The sequence below is a fragment of the Monodon monoceros genome, unplaced genomic scaffold (assembly GCF_005190385.1).
Source record: "Monodon monoceros isolate NGI ecotype Baffin Bay Population unplaced genomic scaffold, NGI_Narwhal_1 Super_Scaffold_22, whole genome shotgun sequence".
NCBI classification, from domain to species: domain Eukaryota; kingdom Metazoa; phylum Chordata; class Mammalia; order Artiodactyla; family Monodontidae; genus Monodon; species Monodon monoceros.
The window spans coordinates 93,622,224-93,640,309 of record NW_021703779.1 but is presented as its reverse complement, the minus strand read 5'-3'; the positions used below and the strand labels follow the sequence as shown (position 1 = coordinate 93,640,309).

Genomic DNA, 18,086 nt, shown 5'->3' with positions numbered 1-18,086 from the left:
TCTCCTTCCTTCCTACCCGCCATCAGAAAGTTGTCATAAGTAGGAGTCCCAGAAGCAAATCATGTAAAAAAGGAAGAGCAATGTAGCGAAAACTGAAAACAAACCAAAACACACATAGACTTTGGAATCAGAGAGACCTGTGTTCAAATCCTGACTTTGCTACCCCTAACTGGAGCGAGCCTTTATCTCCCTAACAGAAATTAGAATACGACTAGATGAGGCTCTGTGTGTGTGTGTGTGTGTGTGTGTGTGTGTGTGTGTGAGAGAGAGAGAGAGAGAGAGAGAGAGAGAGAGAGAGAATGGAAAGAGAGAAAAGAAGAGTGCCTAGCTTATCACAGACACACAGTAAGCATTATTATCCTGGTTTTTATTGATAAGACTGATAAGACAGCCTAGGAGATTGAAAAGTTCCTGATGTACCTTGCTGTAGAGGGGAAAAAATGAACTGCACAATGAGAAGAAAGAAATAAAAGGATTTGGACTATGAATAAATAAAGGGTGACAACAGTGAGGCAGTGCTGTGGTTCTGAGGAGGGAAATGAGAGAGACGAGTAAAAGAGGGCAAAGACTCCCCCAATACAAATCTCAAATTGCAGCTGAGAACTGGAACATCAGAGACAGGAACTAAAGATGTTTAGTAAAGCAGAGTAAAGGAAAATGAGGGCTATCAAACCGGTGTTATTTCCAGTCACTCTCAAAATGAACTGTGACAGCTTTCCATGTGGATTTGCCAATCCAAGGCTATGCACGGTTCGTCAAACCCTATTTTCATCTTTCCCTGCTACTTCTTTTACGTGACATTTATACGAATTGGCTTCAGAATTCAAATCAAATGGCACCCTCCCAGATTTTTTTCCCCACAGAACCCATAGAAGAAATGCATATGAGAATATATTTTTATGTAGTCTGCTCCTTCAGCTTGTAAGGAATTGACATTTGCCTGTACGTGTCTATATTTTCTCATTTCTCTATGTCCATCTTTGGGTTTGATTCCATCAGGGAAGTCTGGGAAAGTGTCTACGTTTTTTTCAACAATTAAATTAATTGTAGTTAAATTGTGAAAAACTGATTTTCCAAATGCTTATTGAATGTTGATGACAAAATTAAATCCTTTATTTATAAGCAACTTAAGATTGATCTGGGGATTGATTGATTGGGGGAGTGCCAGTGAACCATATATAAACATATACAGACATACAGAGAATAGAGAGAGGTATACATGGAATATGTATTTATGTATTCCCCGTAAAGTTTGCGGATGAGAGAGTTACAGAGAATATTGATAAAAGAACTAGAAACTGCAAAAGAAACCTGTATGTGCAGATCTATGGCCAATAAGTGGAAACTGACTCCCATACAGATAAGCTTTGGTTAATAATTTTCCACATTTTGCCAAGACCAGTGGGCGCATTCTCAGATAAGAAGCTAGATAAGAGGGTAGGTGGAAAGGACAGTTTTCACACTGGAAGTATAGTAGCCATCCTTTTGTAGCGTGGCTGACAAATGCTGGGAAACTAGAATCTGTTGTTGCCGAAAGGTACAGTGACCACGTGGAACAACATGGCGGCACTTACCTGGGGATGCCTACATCTGTTAGACTTCCTGGCTGGGGTCAGGGGTCTTTTGGAAGACGTTCATTATGTCAGCTGACACTGATCACAAAGATTGCTCTCCCATCTTGAATACTAGGGGCCAGGTCCTGTTTGGAGACCCCCAGGCACTCCTTCCTTTTCCTGCAGAGTAAATGACTCCTTTGCCTCACTGTGGCTTCACGGACTCTTGCCTTTTCCAAAGTGCCTCTTTTATTCACCAGAAAGCCTAGTGCCCTGGCAGAGCCTAGCTCCCCCAGTCTGTGTGCTGTTTGGCACAGGTCGTGTTCCTCCTTGCGTGGCTTGCATGGTACGTGCACATCACGCTCACTCCAAACTTGCCTGGCCTCTAGGCCTCTATCTTCTCCCGATCCCTTCTCTCCCTCCCCAGTACTTTAATTTAAGCCGTCACCGCCTCTCACCTGGACTAATGCATTGTCTTCTAGCCAATCTCTTTGCTTCTACCTTTAACCCTCCCACACACACACCCCCCACCTCACCAGTCTTCCCCCTGCATCTGGAGTCATAGTTTTTAAGTGCAAATTTGATGGTATCGCTCCCAGATTTCTTTCACACATCAAACCCAGACTTCACAAAAGGCCCCCGGGGTCTGGTGTTTATCCTCAACTCCAGTCTCATCTCTCAGAATTCACTGCTGGCATCCTCTCCTTGAGTCATTTGGAGCTGTTTGCACTTCTGTAAACATACTGTATTCTTTCACACCGCCATGTCTTTGCCCCTACTGGTGTAATTCTGAAGTCTGGAATACCCTTTCTACCCTCTGTGCCTAACCAGCTCCAATTCATTGTCTCAATGGCTTTATTGAGCTATAACTGACATAACAAACAGCTCACTCATTTAAAATGTACAATTCACTGGATTTTAGTTTAGCCATAGAGTGTTGTGCAACAATCACCACTATTTAATGCCAGAACACTTTCATCCCCTCAAAGAAACTCTGTACCTATTAGCAGACCTCTCCATCCTGCCCTGCCTAATTCCTCCTTGCCCCCTGCTGGCCAGCCCCTGGCAACCGTTGATCTACTTTCTGTCTCTGTGGATTTGTCTATTCCAGAGGCACCTCTCAAGACTTTTTTCAGGTGTTGCCTCCTAGTCCCCTGATTTCAAAGCCTCTCCACTGGGCTCCAGTAATACCCCTTGTAGGGCTCTGTCATAGCACTTATTCCCACTGTATTCTTACCTGCCACCTCACTGGAAGTGACTTACTCATCTCTGAAACCTCAACGTCTAATACTTGGCTTCGCTTAGAGAAAGTACTCTGTAGCTACTGGCCAACTGAATGAATGACTTCCAGGAAGCCCTGACAGGGAGAAAGGCCTCTCAGTGAGTGGGTTAGAGATGAGTGAATACACAGGCAGGGCCAGATGGTGGATTCCTAGTGCCCATATTTCAGCTCACTTGCACTTGGGTAAACTCATCAACCACCACACTGATGTCTCTTTCATCTCTACAGTTGATACGCAGGTTCCAGAACCTAGGGAAACATTACCATACGTGGTGCAGAGAAAGTATATCCTCAGGAAATACTCATGATACACCAGTTTAAGCTTTACCTGTGGGACTAACAGCAACACCCTCAGGCCATCTTCCTGCTTAACTTTTTCAATGTCCTTCCACCCCCCTCCTGTCTTCCCTTCCTTCTTTCTCTTCTCCTCCCCCCACCCCACCAACACCCTTGGGATATTTGCCCTTATTTTTTTTTGCGGTACGCGGGCCTCTCACTGTTGTGGCCTCTCCCGTCGTGGAGCACAGGCTCCGGACGCGCAGGCTCAGCGGCCACGGCTCACGGGCCCAGCCGCTCCGCGGCATGTGGGATCTTCCCGGACCGGGGCACGAACCCGTGTCCCCTGCATCGGCAGGCAGACTCTCAACCACTGCGCCCCCAGGGAAGCCCTCTGCCCATTCTTTTTTTTTGTGGTACGCGGGCCTCTCACTGTTGTGGCCTCTCCCGTTGCGGAGCACAGGCTCCGGACGCGCAGGCTCAGCGGCCATGGCTCACGGGCCCAGCCGCTCCGCGGCATGTGGGATCTTCCCGGACCGGGGCACGAACCCGTGTCCCCTGCATCGGCAGGCGGACTCTCAACCACTGCGCCACCAGGGAAGCCCTGCCCTTATTTTTAAAGCATATTTTAGAATATCTGATGAACAATGTAGGTCCTTGGATTTTGGAAGAGATTAACTTTAGACGAGATGTCTGAACATGAATCCCCTTTGAAAGCTGCTAATTGTTCTATTTCAGTGCACCACATTTCTTTACACGATTGGATCTTTAAAAAAATCTAGTCAGCAAGGGAATATAAGACAATTTTGCAAACACAGTGGAATATGGAGATGTTAAATACTAAACCATCTCATTTTCAGCATTTTACTGACTAGAGACAAATGCGGGTGCACCCTGACTCTGGCTATCGTCATCCCTTTTCTGTCTCTAAGCCTTTCTCCCGATTTCAAACTTCCTCCTTCTTCTCGTCCCCAAGAATCTTTGTCTCCTGTCTCATTTCCTCCATTCCTGATCTTCTCTCCCTCTTTCTCGATTCTCTCCTCTGCCCATTTTGCTGTAGGCACCTCCCTTTATGTTTCGCACTCTGTTTCTCCTCCACTTTCTTTTTCATTCTTCTTCCTAATTAGCTCCCTCTCTCTTTTTTTTCCCTTCTGTTCTTTGCACTCGGAATGAGGTAGGGAAGAGAGAGTGGGAGGAAAGATGAGCAGGAAAAGAGAGAGGGGAGAGAGATAGACAACGGGGCTGTCCTGCAGCTGCCGTATCATCTGTCACCAAAGGGGATGTGCCCTGGTCCAAATCACCCATATTTCTTCCCCTTTAAGGTAAGGCAACATAATCTCTTTGTGCCTCAATTTTGTCTAACATATAAAATTGAAACAAAGTAATATGTTCCCAGACTACCTCCCAGAGATGTTGCTAGGGTCAAACTTGGGAATGAATATGAAAAAGATTTGAAAAGAACCAGACCCCTGTAATTGGAAGCACACGGGGGAATGGGTGGGTGGATTACCGCCTTGCCCTGTATGGGGATCTAATTAACTGAGCATTGCATTTCTTGCCTTTCTGAGGAATGTGTTTCTTTTCACCTTTGTTCTACTCAGTCACATCACTTGGTTGTCTGTATAAGCTCGTTTGAATGTTCTTAGTGTCTTCGGAGGGGAAGGATAACGTGTTCCTTTGTATGCTGTTGATTTTTATCCCCTTCCTTTTCTCTTGCCTTGGGCTAGCAAACGGAACCTCCAGCAGCCAGCTCTCTACCCCCAAGTCTAAGCAGTCTCCCATCTCTACGCCCACCAGTCCTGGCAGCCTCCGGAAGCACAAGGTATTATGTCTCTTATACCTTACTAAACCCCTTTGCACTTGGACTTTTTGGAATGGCTGGTGAGGGTTTTCTCTTCCGTCTACCTCAGCAGCACATCCAGGCCAGAATTTCCCTTTGTCTGGTCCATTAGCTTGAAGTGCTGGGAATCCCTGCAGGGGCTAAGCTTCCAGTCACTTTTATTTATTCTTCTGACCCCCAGTTTATTTAATTCTGGTTATATTTAACCAAAAGGAAGAGGTATGAAGGGCCCAAATAACCATTCTGAGCTAATAGTGTCACCAAATGATGGCTCAGGGGCTGAGTTGAGCACTTGTCCCTGCAGTTCAGGGGCACAGCAAAGAGGGCATTGAGGGCAACTTATGGCCCCAGGCTCCAATAAATACATAAAGAAAGTTAGCCCTAAGCTACTCCCTTTAGATTCACAGGACATCAAAGTATGAACAGGCCCTAGTTTCATTGTATATTCTTCATTACCAGGCAGATTCTGGTACAGTGTAGGAAGAGAGGGCATATATACATTGCATTGGCCCTGGGCACCCTTTACACCTCTAAGTCATCCCCAATAAATATACCATTAAAATAATAGAGGTGTAGAAATTCTCTACCCCCGCTTTCCAAATTGATTCCCACCCAGAAATCTCTTCTGTATCAAAAATCTGGAGTGGCCATTGCCTTCAACCTCATCTCTGAGGCCATGTGAATGTGGTTTCTGCTCTGATTACCACACCCTAGAGCAGCTTCCTCTAGGATTCTCTTGTCTTCTCCCAGCCCACAAGACTTGGCGAGAGATGGAGAAAGGCAAAAAGCCACCAATGTGGCCAACTCCATCACAGAACCATAGAGGGTAAGAGCTACAAGAGATCTGAGATGGAGATAAATTCGTTTCATTTGATTCTCTCAATAATCTTGTGAGATTGATGTTTTCCAGACGAGAAAATTGAAACCCAGAATGAAGTTACTTACTGGGGTGACATAGCTAGGTAGCAGCAGACGTAAGACTGGCACCCAGGTTGCTACCAGTGGTTTGCTGGAGCCAGTTCACACTAGCTCCTGAGAGCTGATTGTGTGCATCGCTTCCCAACTCTGTGTTCGGTGACATCGTGTTGGTACCTAGAGCTCAGCCATGATGGGAATATTTATTTACACCATAGAATTCAGCAAATACTACAAATCAAGGTTGTTGTTTTCTCCCACAGGAAGTCGGTTGTTACACATTTAAACAGCACAGCGCTGCCTGACACCTATTTTCATTTCCTTTTCTCTACATCAGGATTTTTAATTTCCTGGTTAACTTGACCATTACCTGCTCCATCATTCCTAATGCCCATTCCATTCCTTTAATGACTTCTTTACCTTCTGGTACTGACCCTGACCAGAACCTTCGACTTGTTCTGTTGAGCTATTTGGTTTCCCCAAAGGAAGATCTGCTGAACTGTCTGTGTAACCAACGGTACCCAGAGATTGTGAGATGGATGAAAATTGCTTTTGCAGTCAGCTTTCAGTGATTCTTCTGAGCAGCAAACCTTGTTAGTGTGGACATTCCAAGACGAGGAGTAGCCTACTTCAGTTGTTCTACTGTCCACACAGAACCTCCTGGGGATGCTCCACTGTTTCTTACTGTGTCTTTGCTCTATGCATTTCTGCCCATACTTTCCTTCTGGGAAGTGTGACCTACCCCAGCACCTTCCACCAGTACCTTCTCCGAAGGGCTGAGGGCAGCCTGGGCATTTATTTGGTCTGCACACTTGAGTCCTTCCGCTTTGTAATTGACATGTTCAGTTCATTTAGGCTGAGGCCCCACCATCCATAAACCCATTGAGGTGAGTGCATTGTTAAACCGTTTCATCTGGTTGGGTTTGCAGGCTGTGTGTGTGTGTGTGTGTGTGTGTGTGTGTGTGTGTGTGTGTGTGTGTGTGTTTGTTTGTTTTGTTTTGTTCTTGTTTTGGACTCAATTCTAAAAACGAATTTCACCATTGAAGAACCAGAACAAGCTACAGGTGGCAGCCTTGTCAGAGCCTATTTTCTTTGTATCATTGAGTTTTCAGTGTATCATTTTATTTTTCAAATTACCCATTTTTAATAGCAGTTAAGCAAACAAACATTAAATAATAAATTATATAATTTTCTAGAGCAAACTTTAAAAAACATTTGGATTTTGGTATAATTTTCACTAAGTTTTTACTTTTTTTTTTTTGTTTTTTTTTTGCGGTACGTGGGCCTCTCACTGCTGTGGCCTCCCCCGCCGCGGAGCACAGGCTCCGGACGCGCAGGCCCAGCGGCCACGGCTCACGGGCCCAGCCGCTCCGCGGCATGCGGGATCCTCCCGGACCAGGGCACGAACCCACGTCCCCTGCATCGGCAGGCGGACTCCCAACCACTGCGCCACCAGGGAATTCCCCTACTTTTTACTTCGATATTTCAAATTTACAGTTGTAAGATTGTAAGTACAAAGAACTTCTGTATACTCTTTATAAAGATTCACCAGTTGTTTATTTTTTTCCCTTTTACTTTATTTTTTGTGTTCTCTCTCTCCACACACACACACACACACACACACACTTTACTAAATTTTTTAACCATTCGAAATTGTTTAAGACATCATGCCCTTTTACCTCTAAATACTTCAGTAGGTATTTCCTAAGAATAAGGACATTTTCTTTCATAACCATAGTACAATTATAAAATCAGGAAGTTTGCACTGATTCAGTACTGTTATATACTCTGCCGTCCATATTCAAATTTTATCAATTGCCCCAAGAGCGCTATTTTTTTCTGGTCCAGGATCCAATCTAGGATCACACATTGCCTTCAGTGGTCATGTCTCTTTAGTCTTCTTTGATCTAGAAAAGTTCTTGAGTCTTTTAAAAAATCTTCAAGACAGTATACTGTAGAAATGAAGAGCACAGGCTAGTTGTTTGGTAAAATGTCCTTCAATTTAGGTTTGTCTGATGTTTCCTTGTGGTTAACAGATTGTGCATTCGGGACAAGAAATGTCATAGAAGTGATGTTGCATCTCACTCAGTGCATCCTATCAGGAGGCAGTAGCCTCATGCTTATACCACCAATGATGGAGGATGAACTGGTTTTTCTGAATAAGCTAAAAAGTGTGTTGTGACCTTGGCTCAGTCCCCCTGGGGCTCCGGCTCAGCTTCTTGCTCCTCCTTTCACAAAGTTACTTGAGCCTTAGCACCATCGAGGTCCTTGGGCAGTGGGCCTAAGCAGATATCACCTGAACTTCCATCCAAGTGGACCTGAAAGGTGTGAGTCATGGTGGAGACAGGAAGCAGGTGGCTGAGGCCATGACTTTCCTCCTGCACAATTGGAAACAAACGTGAAGTCCCAGCATCCCTTTGGTAAATTTTGACGGTTGTGACAGGGCCCCAAGCTGTAATCAACCTCTTGGCTTCTCCTCTTAAGCAACTCATGGAGAATCCTTTTTAATGCAGCTGCGATGAGGTTAGCCAAAGTCCGCATACTCAAGTGCTGCAATATGGACACGAAGTAAATCCTTGTATAGTTAATGAGAACAACATTTTGCATTTTCATACTGCTTTATCTTTCTGCATAGCCATTTTCTCATTTACCCTAGCGATAACCCTGTGAAAGAGATAGGGCAGGTTAGCATTTCCATTTTACAGATGAGAAAAAGGAGGTGATGAGGTTAAAGACAACCCCAGTATGATTCAACAATTCAGAGAAGGTACCATATTAAAGATGTTCAAAATGCCTAGAAACACAGGGCCGCTTTTTCATTTATTAAAAAATTTTTTTTTCCAGATTAGTGATTGCCCTCATGGCTTTAAATTTGGAGGCATTTCGCTTGCCAAGCTGCCTGGAGATTGAAGGAAAATATATTTGACATATTATTTGAAAGCATAACTAACATTATTTAAATATACATTTCCCTCTGTGTTTCCAGACTTTTTTGTTTTCTGTCATCCTGTAACTGCTTAGAGAGATCGTTTGATGAATAAAGCAGGGTCCTGCAACTTACATCACAGACACCGCTCTAAGTGGATTTTGGTAGTGTAATCAAGAGCGAAAAAAGAACTGCAGGAGCACACAAGGGAGGCTAGGAAAGACGTCGGACTGTGGGAGGGTGGGAGACACGAAAGCTTTATAGACTAGGTGACATTTAAGTGGGACCTTGAAGCCTGGGTAGGCTTTTGATGGCTGGTGAAGAGAGCGGGCATTCCAGCTTTTAAAAAAAGCAGCAAGAACAAAGCCACACCATCAGAAAAGCACAGGGCACATTTGGGAAAAAGTAAACCCAAACTAGAAGCCAGGTTTCTCAAAACTTCTCTCTGACTTCCTTTGGACTATAAGCTTCTTGGACCAGAGACCAAGTTTTTGTTTTCTCTAATGCAATAGTATCGCCAGCACAGCTGTATTTGTTACAAACATTTTGTTCTGTAGGGCTCCAGGGGACCAAGCAAATGAATTTCAGGTGCAAATTATTTGTATTGTTAAGCAATATGTGTGTTTCTGTATTTATACATATCAATCAACAAAAACAGAATGTTGAGATAATTCCTTTTCCTGAACATTGTTCTACCCATACAAGAAGATATATTTTGAATACTAAATAAATTGACGGAGGACAGAAGTACGGAAGTTCATACCTAGGCCTAGTCCTCTGGATTTTCTCCATAGCCTGTGCCTCACCCCACCCATTCCAAGTCACAGCAGCTGCAAGTGGAGTCGCCTCCCAATTCTACTCCCAGGCCTGTCCCCTCTTCCTCTGAGATAACAGTCTGGAACAGTCTTTCTCGGATAATTATTTCCACTAGCCAACCAGCTACACTGAAGGATCTGTTACATGAATGACTCAGAACAGGGGTGAATGCTGAAGCCCAGTGGTTCAGTGCGGTGGGACCCAAAGTGGCTTCCATAATGAAAAGGCCCTTGTGTGCTGGCTGAAAAATGCCCAGGGAGTTCACTAACTTGGTAGTGCCTGCCTCCTTTCCCTTGCTTTGGTATAACTAGAGAAAAACAAAATGTAATGATCCAAGTTGTATTTTATAGAATTTTAGGGCTAGAAGGAAACTTAAAGATGTTATAGTCTATATCTTCCTCAATTTTCAGATACAGAAGCAAAGACCCTGAAAGGGGAAGTTAGGCTTAGGACCTAGGTCTCCCGGCTCTTAATCCTGTGCTGTTTCTATTACAGTGGACTTACATTATGTGTAAGTTTAACTTATGGAATTCATCACTGGTCACAATATAGTCATAGAGCAAAACTGCTGCAAAACCACCTCTTACATTTCTACACATCATTATTTACTGAATGTTACTGTATACACTATGCACCAATACATGCATATTGCTATATAGGGTTACCTGCTCAGGAATCATATAAACAGTATTCAGAACCTATGAAGCAGAAACAGAATCAGGGACATAGAGAACAGACTGGTGGTTGCCAAGGGGGAGGGGGGTGGAAGAGGGTAGAAGTGGGAGTCTGGGATTAGCAGATGCAAACTGGTGTATATAGAATGGATAAACAACAAGCTCCCACTGTATAGCACAGGGAACTATATTCAATATGCTGTGATAAACCATAATGGAAAAGAATATGAAAAAGAATATATATGTATAACTGAGTCACTTTGCTGTATAGCAGAAATTAACACAACATTGTAGATCAACTATACTTCAATTAAAAAAATTTAAAAAGTATTCAATTGTCAATGTAAAAGATTTTCAAAAGTACTATTTTTTAAAATAACATTGAGATATAAAATTCACCTTTTCTAAAGTGCGCAGTTTAGTGGTTTTTAGAATAATCATAAAGCTGTGCAAGAATGTATTCATCACCTTCGAAAGAAATCCTATGCCCATCAGTAGTCACAGCCTCTTCCCCCTCCACCCACCCCCCTGGCAACCACTAATTCACTCTCTGTTTCTGTGAGTTAGCATATTCTGAACATTTCATATAAATTTTCCTCCGAACACTGCTTTAGCTGCATCCCATAGCTTTTGGTATATTGTTATTTCATTTTCCTTTATCTCAAAGTATTTTCTAATTTTCTTCGTGATTTCTTCTTTGACCCATTGATTATTTAGCAATGTGCTGTTTAATTTCCACATATTTGTGAATTTCCCAAATATCGTTCTGTTATTACTTCCTAATTTAATTCCACTGTAGTTGAAGAACATACTTTGTATGATTTAAATCCTTTCAGATTTATTGAGACTTGTTTTATGGCCTAACATATGATCTGTCATGTAGAACATTACATGGGACCTTGAGAAGAATGTGTATTCTGCTGTTGTTGGACGGAGTAGATTAGATGTGTAATTATTTGTAGTGTCTGTCATTCAAGTCTTCTCTTTCCTTGTTGGTCTTCTGCCTAGTTATTCTATCCATTACTGAAGGTGGGGTATTGAAGTTTTCGACCGTTATAGTTGAATTGTTTATTCCTCACTTCAATTCAGTCATTTCGTGCTTCATGTATTTTGGTGCTCTGTTGTTAAGGCACAGATATGTTTTAATTGTTATATTTTATCATTATGAAATGTCCTTCTTTGTCTCTAGTAACAAGTTTTGTCTTAAAATCTATTTTTTCTGATATTAGTATAGCCACTCCAGTTCTCTTTTGGTTACTAACTGCATGGTAAATCTTTTTCATCATTTTACTTTCAACCTATTTATGGTTTTGAATGTAAATTATGTCTCAAACAGCATAGAGCTGAATGTTTTTAAACCCATTCTGCCAATCTCTGCCTTTTCCTTTGAGTGCTTAATCTACTTATGTTTAATGTAATTATTGGAAATTAGGAATTACGTCTGCCATTTGCTGTTTTCTGTATGTCTTATGTCTTTTTTTTGTCCCTTCACTCCTGTATTTCTGCCCTTTTTATCTTAGATATTTTTCCAGTATACCATTTTAATTCCCTTGTTGTATTTTTTACTAATTTTATTTCGAGTTATTTTCTTAGTGGTTGCCCTGGGGATTACAATTAACATTTTAACATAATCTACTTTGGATTAATAGCAACTTAATTTCAACTTTATATAAAATTTTTGCTATTGTATTGATATATCTCTGTTCCTCCCCCCCTTTGTGCTCCTATTCACATACAAATTACATCTTCATGCATAATAAGTCCATCAACACATCTTGATAATTACTAGTCCATGCAGTTGTCTTTTGAATTGGATTATAGAAGAAAAGAGTTAGAAAAATTAATTTATAATTTCTTTTGTATTGACCTATGTATTTACCTTTACCAGTGTTCTTTATTTCTTATGTGGATTGCTGTCTACTGTCCTTTCATTTCTCCCTGAAGGATTCTCTTTAGTATTTCTTATAGGACGTGTCTGCTAGCTCTGTCTTTGTTCATCTGGGAATGTGTTGATTTCTCCTTCATTCTTGAAGGATAATTTTCCTAGATTTCCTTAAATGCTTTGATCCAAGAAGTCTCCCAGCCTTTGCTGAAGGGCTCTGTGTGCGCGCGCGCGCGCGCGCGTGTGTGTGTGTGTGTGTGTGTGTGTGTGTGTGTGTGTGTTGGAGCCTGATTTCAATGCTCCGTCAGGCAGCTTGCCTCAGGCTTCACTTGCTGTTTGCACAGGGCCTCAAGGCCAACCAGAGGTGAGAGATTAGGAACTTCTCAGGTCTTTTCTGAGACTATACCCAGTCCTGAACATGTGCCTGGCCTTAGAGATTCCTGGGAATATTTTCAGAACTTTTCAAAGTCCCCTATGGACATGAATTCTCCAGCTTTTCCTTTTAAGGTTTTGAGCAGCTTCATTTGCCCCAACTGTTTCCCCCGCGTTAGGCAGCTGTGATTTTAAACAATTGAAGCTGATTAATGCTCCCTGAAAAGGCTGTTCACAGTGAGTGTGCTCTGAGTCAGGTCAAATAAAGAAGAGCCCCACAAGTGGGAGCTACCAGACAAGTCAAATAGTGACAGTTCTCTGGGAATAGGGCATTTGGGGGAGCTCCAAGCCCATTCTGCATCCTCCAGTGGATGCTAGGATTTTTTCAGAGACTGTAGTTGTGAGGCTGTTGGTTTTCAGAGATACCCTGGAGCTGGGGAGAGGGAGAATAAAAATAGGGCAAGTTAAAGCACCCCAAATTTCAGTATTCTTACTGAGATTAGGCCATTTCTCTTGAATAAACATTTTTTGGATTGTTGCAAGCCTTTGGTTAATTTCCAGAGTTCTGAAAAAGTTGATTTTGACAGTTTTTTCCAGTGTTACTTGTATTTATGTAGGAGTAGATTTTCAGAGTCTTTCTCCACTATTCTTGAAGTCTAGAGCTCAAAGATACTTTGACTATGTTCAATTTTCACTTTACTCAATTTGTGGAGAACTGAATGCCTTCAGAGATGCAACTCCATTGTATGCCACTTTGCCTCAATTCAATTTTATTGCCCTCCTATTGTTTTTTTATTGCCCTCCTATTGTTTCCTCAGTGTTGTACTTCCTACCTGTTTATCAGTTTTCTAAGAAATGTTGTTTGGTAGTTTAGAGCAAGAGTACCAAATCATGTGTATGGCCTGGTCGCTTTGGATGGCCCCCTGAAGTAAAAAATGTTTCTTACATCTTTAAAGCATTGTAAAAGAAACAAAACCCAAACAAACAAACTGTGTGACAGAGACCATATGTGACCAGCAAAGAGAGCCTAAAGTATTTACTATCTATCCCCTTACAGAGCAAGTTTTCCAACCCCTGATTTACAGTGTAGGGATTATGGGTTGGTGAGAAGTGAATCTATTTGCTCTAGTTGCCTTTGTTGTGTTTTTTAATGAATCAGTCTTTCTTTAAGAGTCCTCAGAGCTGGTAGAGACCTTACAGGTTGTACATTCTGTATTTTCTTGATGAAGAAACCAATACTCAAAGACTTATTCAATGTCACAGTACTACTTAACCAGGAGTAAGACCTCAAGTTTCTGAATACACTTTACTTCTCTTTCCATTCTAAGCGGCCTAACAGACTTCCTGCCCCTTCTTTCTCAGCAAAAAGCATTCTGTGTTAGATAAGTAAGTCCCTCTCCTCCCCATTCTTGTCCCCCTTCCTCATCTTCACTTTTTCCTTTACCTCAAGGAGAAGCTGCATTCTCTAATTTTCTTGGGCTATCCGCTACTGAAGTTCTCTGTTTCCATTACCAAAGAGAGTCTCTTAAGTATCCAGAGACTTGACCCTAACATTTCCAGTTTCCTTTAGTATTTTGCTGATAATGTAAATGAAAACAGTGGTTTTCAAACTGTGTTTCATTTGGGGATGGGTGAGATTCTGCCTCCCCCATGTCTGGTTCAACCAAAACAACTACACTTTTATTTATTTCATATATTTGGCTTCCAAGAAAAATTTCATTTGAATAGAGAATTTAAAAGAGAAGCGAGAGAGAGATGGAGCGAGAGATTTGAAAAGCTCTGATTTAGACAATGGGTGAAGTAAGTCCAGGAGTAATCACAAGGATCTCCAAATAGAGCTCTGGGAACGGTGGGAAAAAAACAATGCCATATCATCCCATCTCCCCAAGACATAGACAAGGCTTGGGGCAGTATTGGAGCCATGAATCCTAATTCCTGGTGGGAACTGGAAGCATTAAGAAATAAATTGGACTTAGGTGATGGGGTACATTTTCTGGGTTAGCCACTTGTTCAGGGCCTGGCAGCTCTCTGGGGGCCTGAAATGAACCCATAACTGATATACATCCACAACTGATTTTTGACAAAGGTACAAAAGTCAATCAGTGGAAGAAAGATAGCTTTTTCAATAAATGGTGCTGGAGCAATTAGATGTTCCTAGGCAAAAAAATGACCCCTAACCCAAACCTCATATCTTATGTAAAAATTAACTCAAAAATGGATTATAGATGTAAATGTAAAGCATTTAGAAAGGAAACATAGGAGGAAACCTTCTGATCTTTGGCTAGGCCAAGAGTTCTTAGATTTGACAACAAAAGTGCAACCCATAAAAGAAAAAAATGATAAATTGGATAAATTGGACCTCATCAAAATTAAAAACTTTTGCTCTGTCAAAGACCATGCAAAAGTTATGAAAAGACAAGCTACAGACTGCAAGCCACATATCTAACCAAAGCCATATATAGAATATGAAAATGACTGTTAAAACTCAACAAAAAGAAAAATCCAATTAGAAAATGAATAAAAGACATGAAGAAACATTTCTGAGGAATTGTTTCTTCAGTTGAACTCAGGAGGAATTATAGATGTCAACCATGCACATGAAAAGATGTTTAACGTCATAGTCATCAGAGAAATGCAAATTAAAACCACAATGAAGGGCTTCCCTGGTGGCGCAGTGGTTGGGAGTCTGCCTGCCGATGCAGGGGATGCGGGTTCGTGCCCTGGTCCAGGAGGATCCCACATGCCGCGGAGCGGCTGGGCCCGTGAGCCACGTCCGCTGAGCCTGCGTGTCCGGAGCCTGTGCTCCGCAACGGGAGAGGCCACAGCAGTGAGAGGCCCGCGTACTGCAAAAAAAAACCCAACCACAATGAGGTATCACTACAAATCCACAAGACTGGCTAAAATAAAAAGTAGTGAAAACACCAAATACTGGTGAGGATGTGAATAAACTGGATCACTAATACTTTTCTGGTGAGAATATAAATGGTACAGTCGCTCTGGAAAACATATGGCAGTCCTTACAAAACTAAACATGCAATAATACACAACTTAGAAGTTGTACTCTTGAGCATTTATCCCAGAGAAGTGAAAACTACGTTAACCCAAAAACCTGTACACGGATGTTTATAGCTGTGTTATTTGTAATAGCCTAAAATTGGAATCATCCCACATGCCCTTCAACCGATGAATGGTTAAACAAACTGTGGTACATCCACACTATGGAATATTGCTCGGCAATATGAAGGAGTGAACTACTGTTAAAGGCAGCGGCTTGATGAATCTCCAGGGAATTACGCTGATGGGAAAGGCCAATCCCCAAAAGTAACATACTGTATGATTCCATTTGTATAACATCTGAAATGACAAAATGGTAGAGGTGGAAAACAGAATATTGGTTGCCAAGGCTTAGGGATGGGGTAGGGGTGGATGTAGCTATAAAGGGGTAGCACGAGGGAGCCCTTTAGTAAGGCTACAGTTCTGTATCTCGACTGTGATGATGGTCACACAAATATACACATATGGTGAAGTCCCATAGGACTACACTACACTACACACACACACACACACACACACACACACACACACGAGTGCGTGGAAAACTGCAGACGTTACCACTGGGGGAAACTGAATGAAGGGTACATTGTACAAGGCTACCTTCCCTGTACTTCAACTTCCTGTGAATCTATGATTATTTCAAAATAAAAATTATAGAAAATATTAGTTTTTTAAAAAGCATCCATATAATCTTGCCCATTCCAGAGCCCAAGATGTTAAGAAAAGGAGAGTTAACTTTATCTCTTATCTTCTTACAGGACCTGTACCTGCCTCTGTCCTTGGATGACTCAGACTCACTTGGTGATTCCATGTGAAGGAGGAGAATGTTCACAGTCCAGAGTACAAGCTTACCGTTACGATAGGGTACTTCTGCTCAAGTGTCCAACAGGGCTATTGGTGCTTTCAAGTTTTTATTTTGTTGTTGTTGTTGTTACTTTTAAAAACACACTGTAATATGTTGGGTTTATTTTCCTGTGATTTGTCATCTGGGCCACTGATCCACAGTTACCAATTACAAGAGATAGATTGATAACCATCCTTTGGGGTAACTTTCCAAGGATGCGAAATGTGCTAGTCTATGACCTTTCTATTGAATACTTAGGCGCCTGCATTATTTTTCCCCGTCTCACTTTGCTCATACATGACAGTCTTCCTTCTGTAGAGAGTTGTTTACATACATGGCACTTAAGATGTGTGTGGGGGGGAAGAAAACTCATTGGCAAATCCAAGAGTGACAAATACAAGTGCCCCTTGTCTCCCCATCTCAAGAATGCTGGAGGATCCTTGGAAGACGGCAAGGCAGCTCCCCAGCCTGGCTCTTCACTCCTGACTGAACCCCCAGTTTGTTGTTTAGCGCCAATTCTGGCTGTCAAGGGGGAGAGAGAAACACCAGCAACTTGTCATTCTGACACCAGATGCTTAGGCCCCCGGTGCAGGGCTACCTTAAAGAAACCAGGCAAAATTGGAAAACACTGTAGACATTTCAGTAGTGTTTATACAGCACAGTGAATTCCTTGTCAGCATCTCCACTGGGGCAATTTAGAATCAATAAGCAATTAATAAGAGTTGGGGGTGAGCGGCTTCCATATACCTGATTCCTCTAGGAGGCTGTCTAACACAAACCGTACGGTATCCATTTCTCTCTGTTCTATTGAATGCCTTGTCAACAGCTAACACTGAAAACACTGTGAGAATTTGTTTTCAGGTCTGACACCTTTCGGTCGCTTTTTATAGCAAGAAACCAATATCCTTTTTATAAAACCTCGTGTCTATATTTCAGGAGCAAACTCTTCAGGCTCCTTTTTTATAAACCGGTGATTTTTCTTTTGTCTAAAAAACACATGCAGAAAATTTACCAAAAAAAAAAAAATGCAGAAGAATAACGTAGTTTAGAAATCATGCTGTCACTGCCAAACAGAAACCTCCAGGAAAAAACAAAATGAATAGCAGAGGCCAATTCAATAGAATCAGTCTTTTGATAACTTTTTAACAGTTATGGTTACATTAATAATTTCAATGTGGACCAGACATTCTGATTATATTTTAAATGAAATGTTATGGCATATTTTAAGCAGCTCTTTTTTATCTATAATCCTGATATTTCATACTGAAGACAGAGAGTCCTTTCACTTGTTTTTAACACTAGAAAGGATTTCTCTTTGCTAAGGACTGATCATTTGAAATAGTTCTCAGTCTTTGAGGTACAGGTTCATAACACTGCTTTTTGTCTGTAATCATAGCCCATAATAGCAAAGGCAACTAAATTAAGTGAAAGCCATGCATGCCAGTTCTGTGTTTGCTTTTAGCAGATATGAAGATGTCCTTATTTCTTTGTAATTGTTCAAATAGTTGGAAAGGCGCAGCATTTGAAGCCAAGCTGCTGTTTGGCTATTGAATGACTTGCATTTGTTCCTCCACTTTAACTAGAATGAGCTTGCTCTGTGTGTGTGTGTGTGTGTGTGTGTGTGTGTGTGTGTGTGTGTGTGTGTGTGTGTG

At 41.8% G+C, this 18,086-nt stretch overlaps 1 protein-coding gene across 3 annotated transcripts in view; it reads left to right on the top strand.

Moving 5' to 3' along the window:
* DCX (doublecortin) overlaps positions 1–17,748 on the top strand; it is a 114,807-nt gene extending 97,059 nt beyond the window's left edge. The window contains exons 6-7 of one of the 3 annotated variants that reach the window (XM_029240718.1): positions 4,839–4,933; positions 16,349–17,748. In XM_029240718.1, coding sequence (XP_029096551.1) covers positions 4,839–4,933; positions 16,349–16,405 — 152 coding nt within the window. In that variant the 3' untranslated portion in view covers positions 16,406–17,748. The remainder of the gene's footprint in view (positions 1–4,838; positions 4,934–16,348) is intronic. The other 2 variants (XM_029240719.1, XM_029240720.1) reach the window with 2 other exon arrangements.
* Positions 17,749–18,086: the final 338 nt, after the last annotated feature.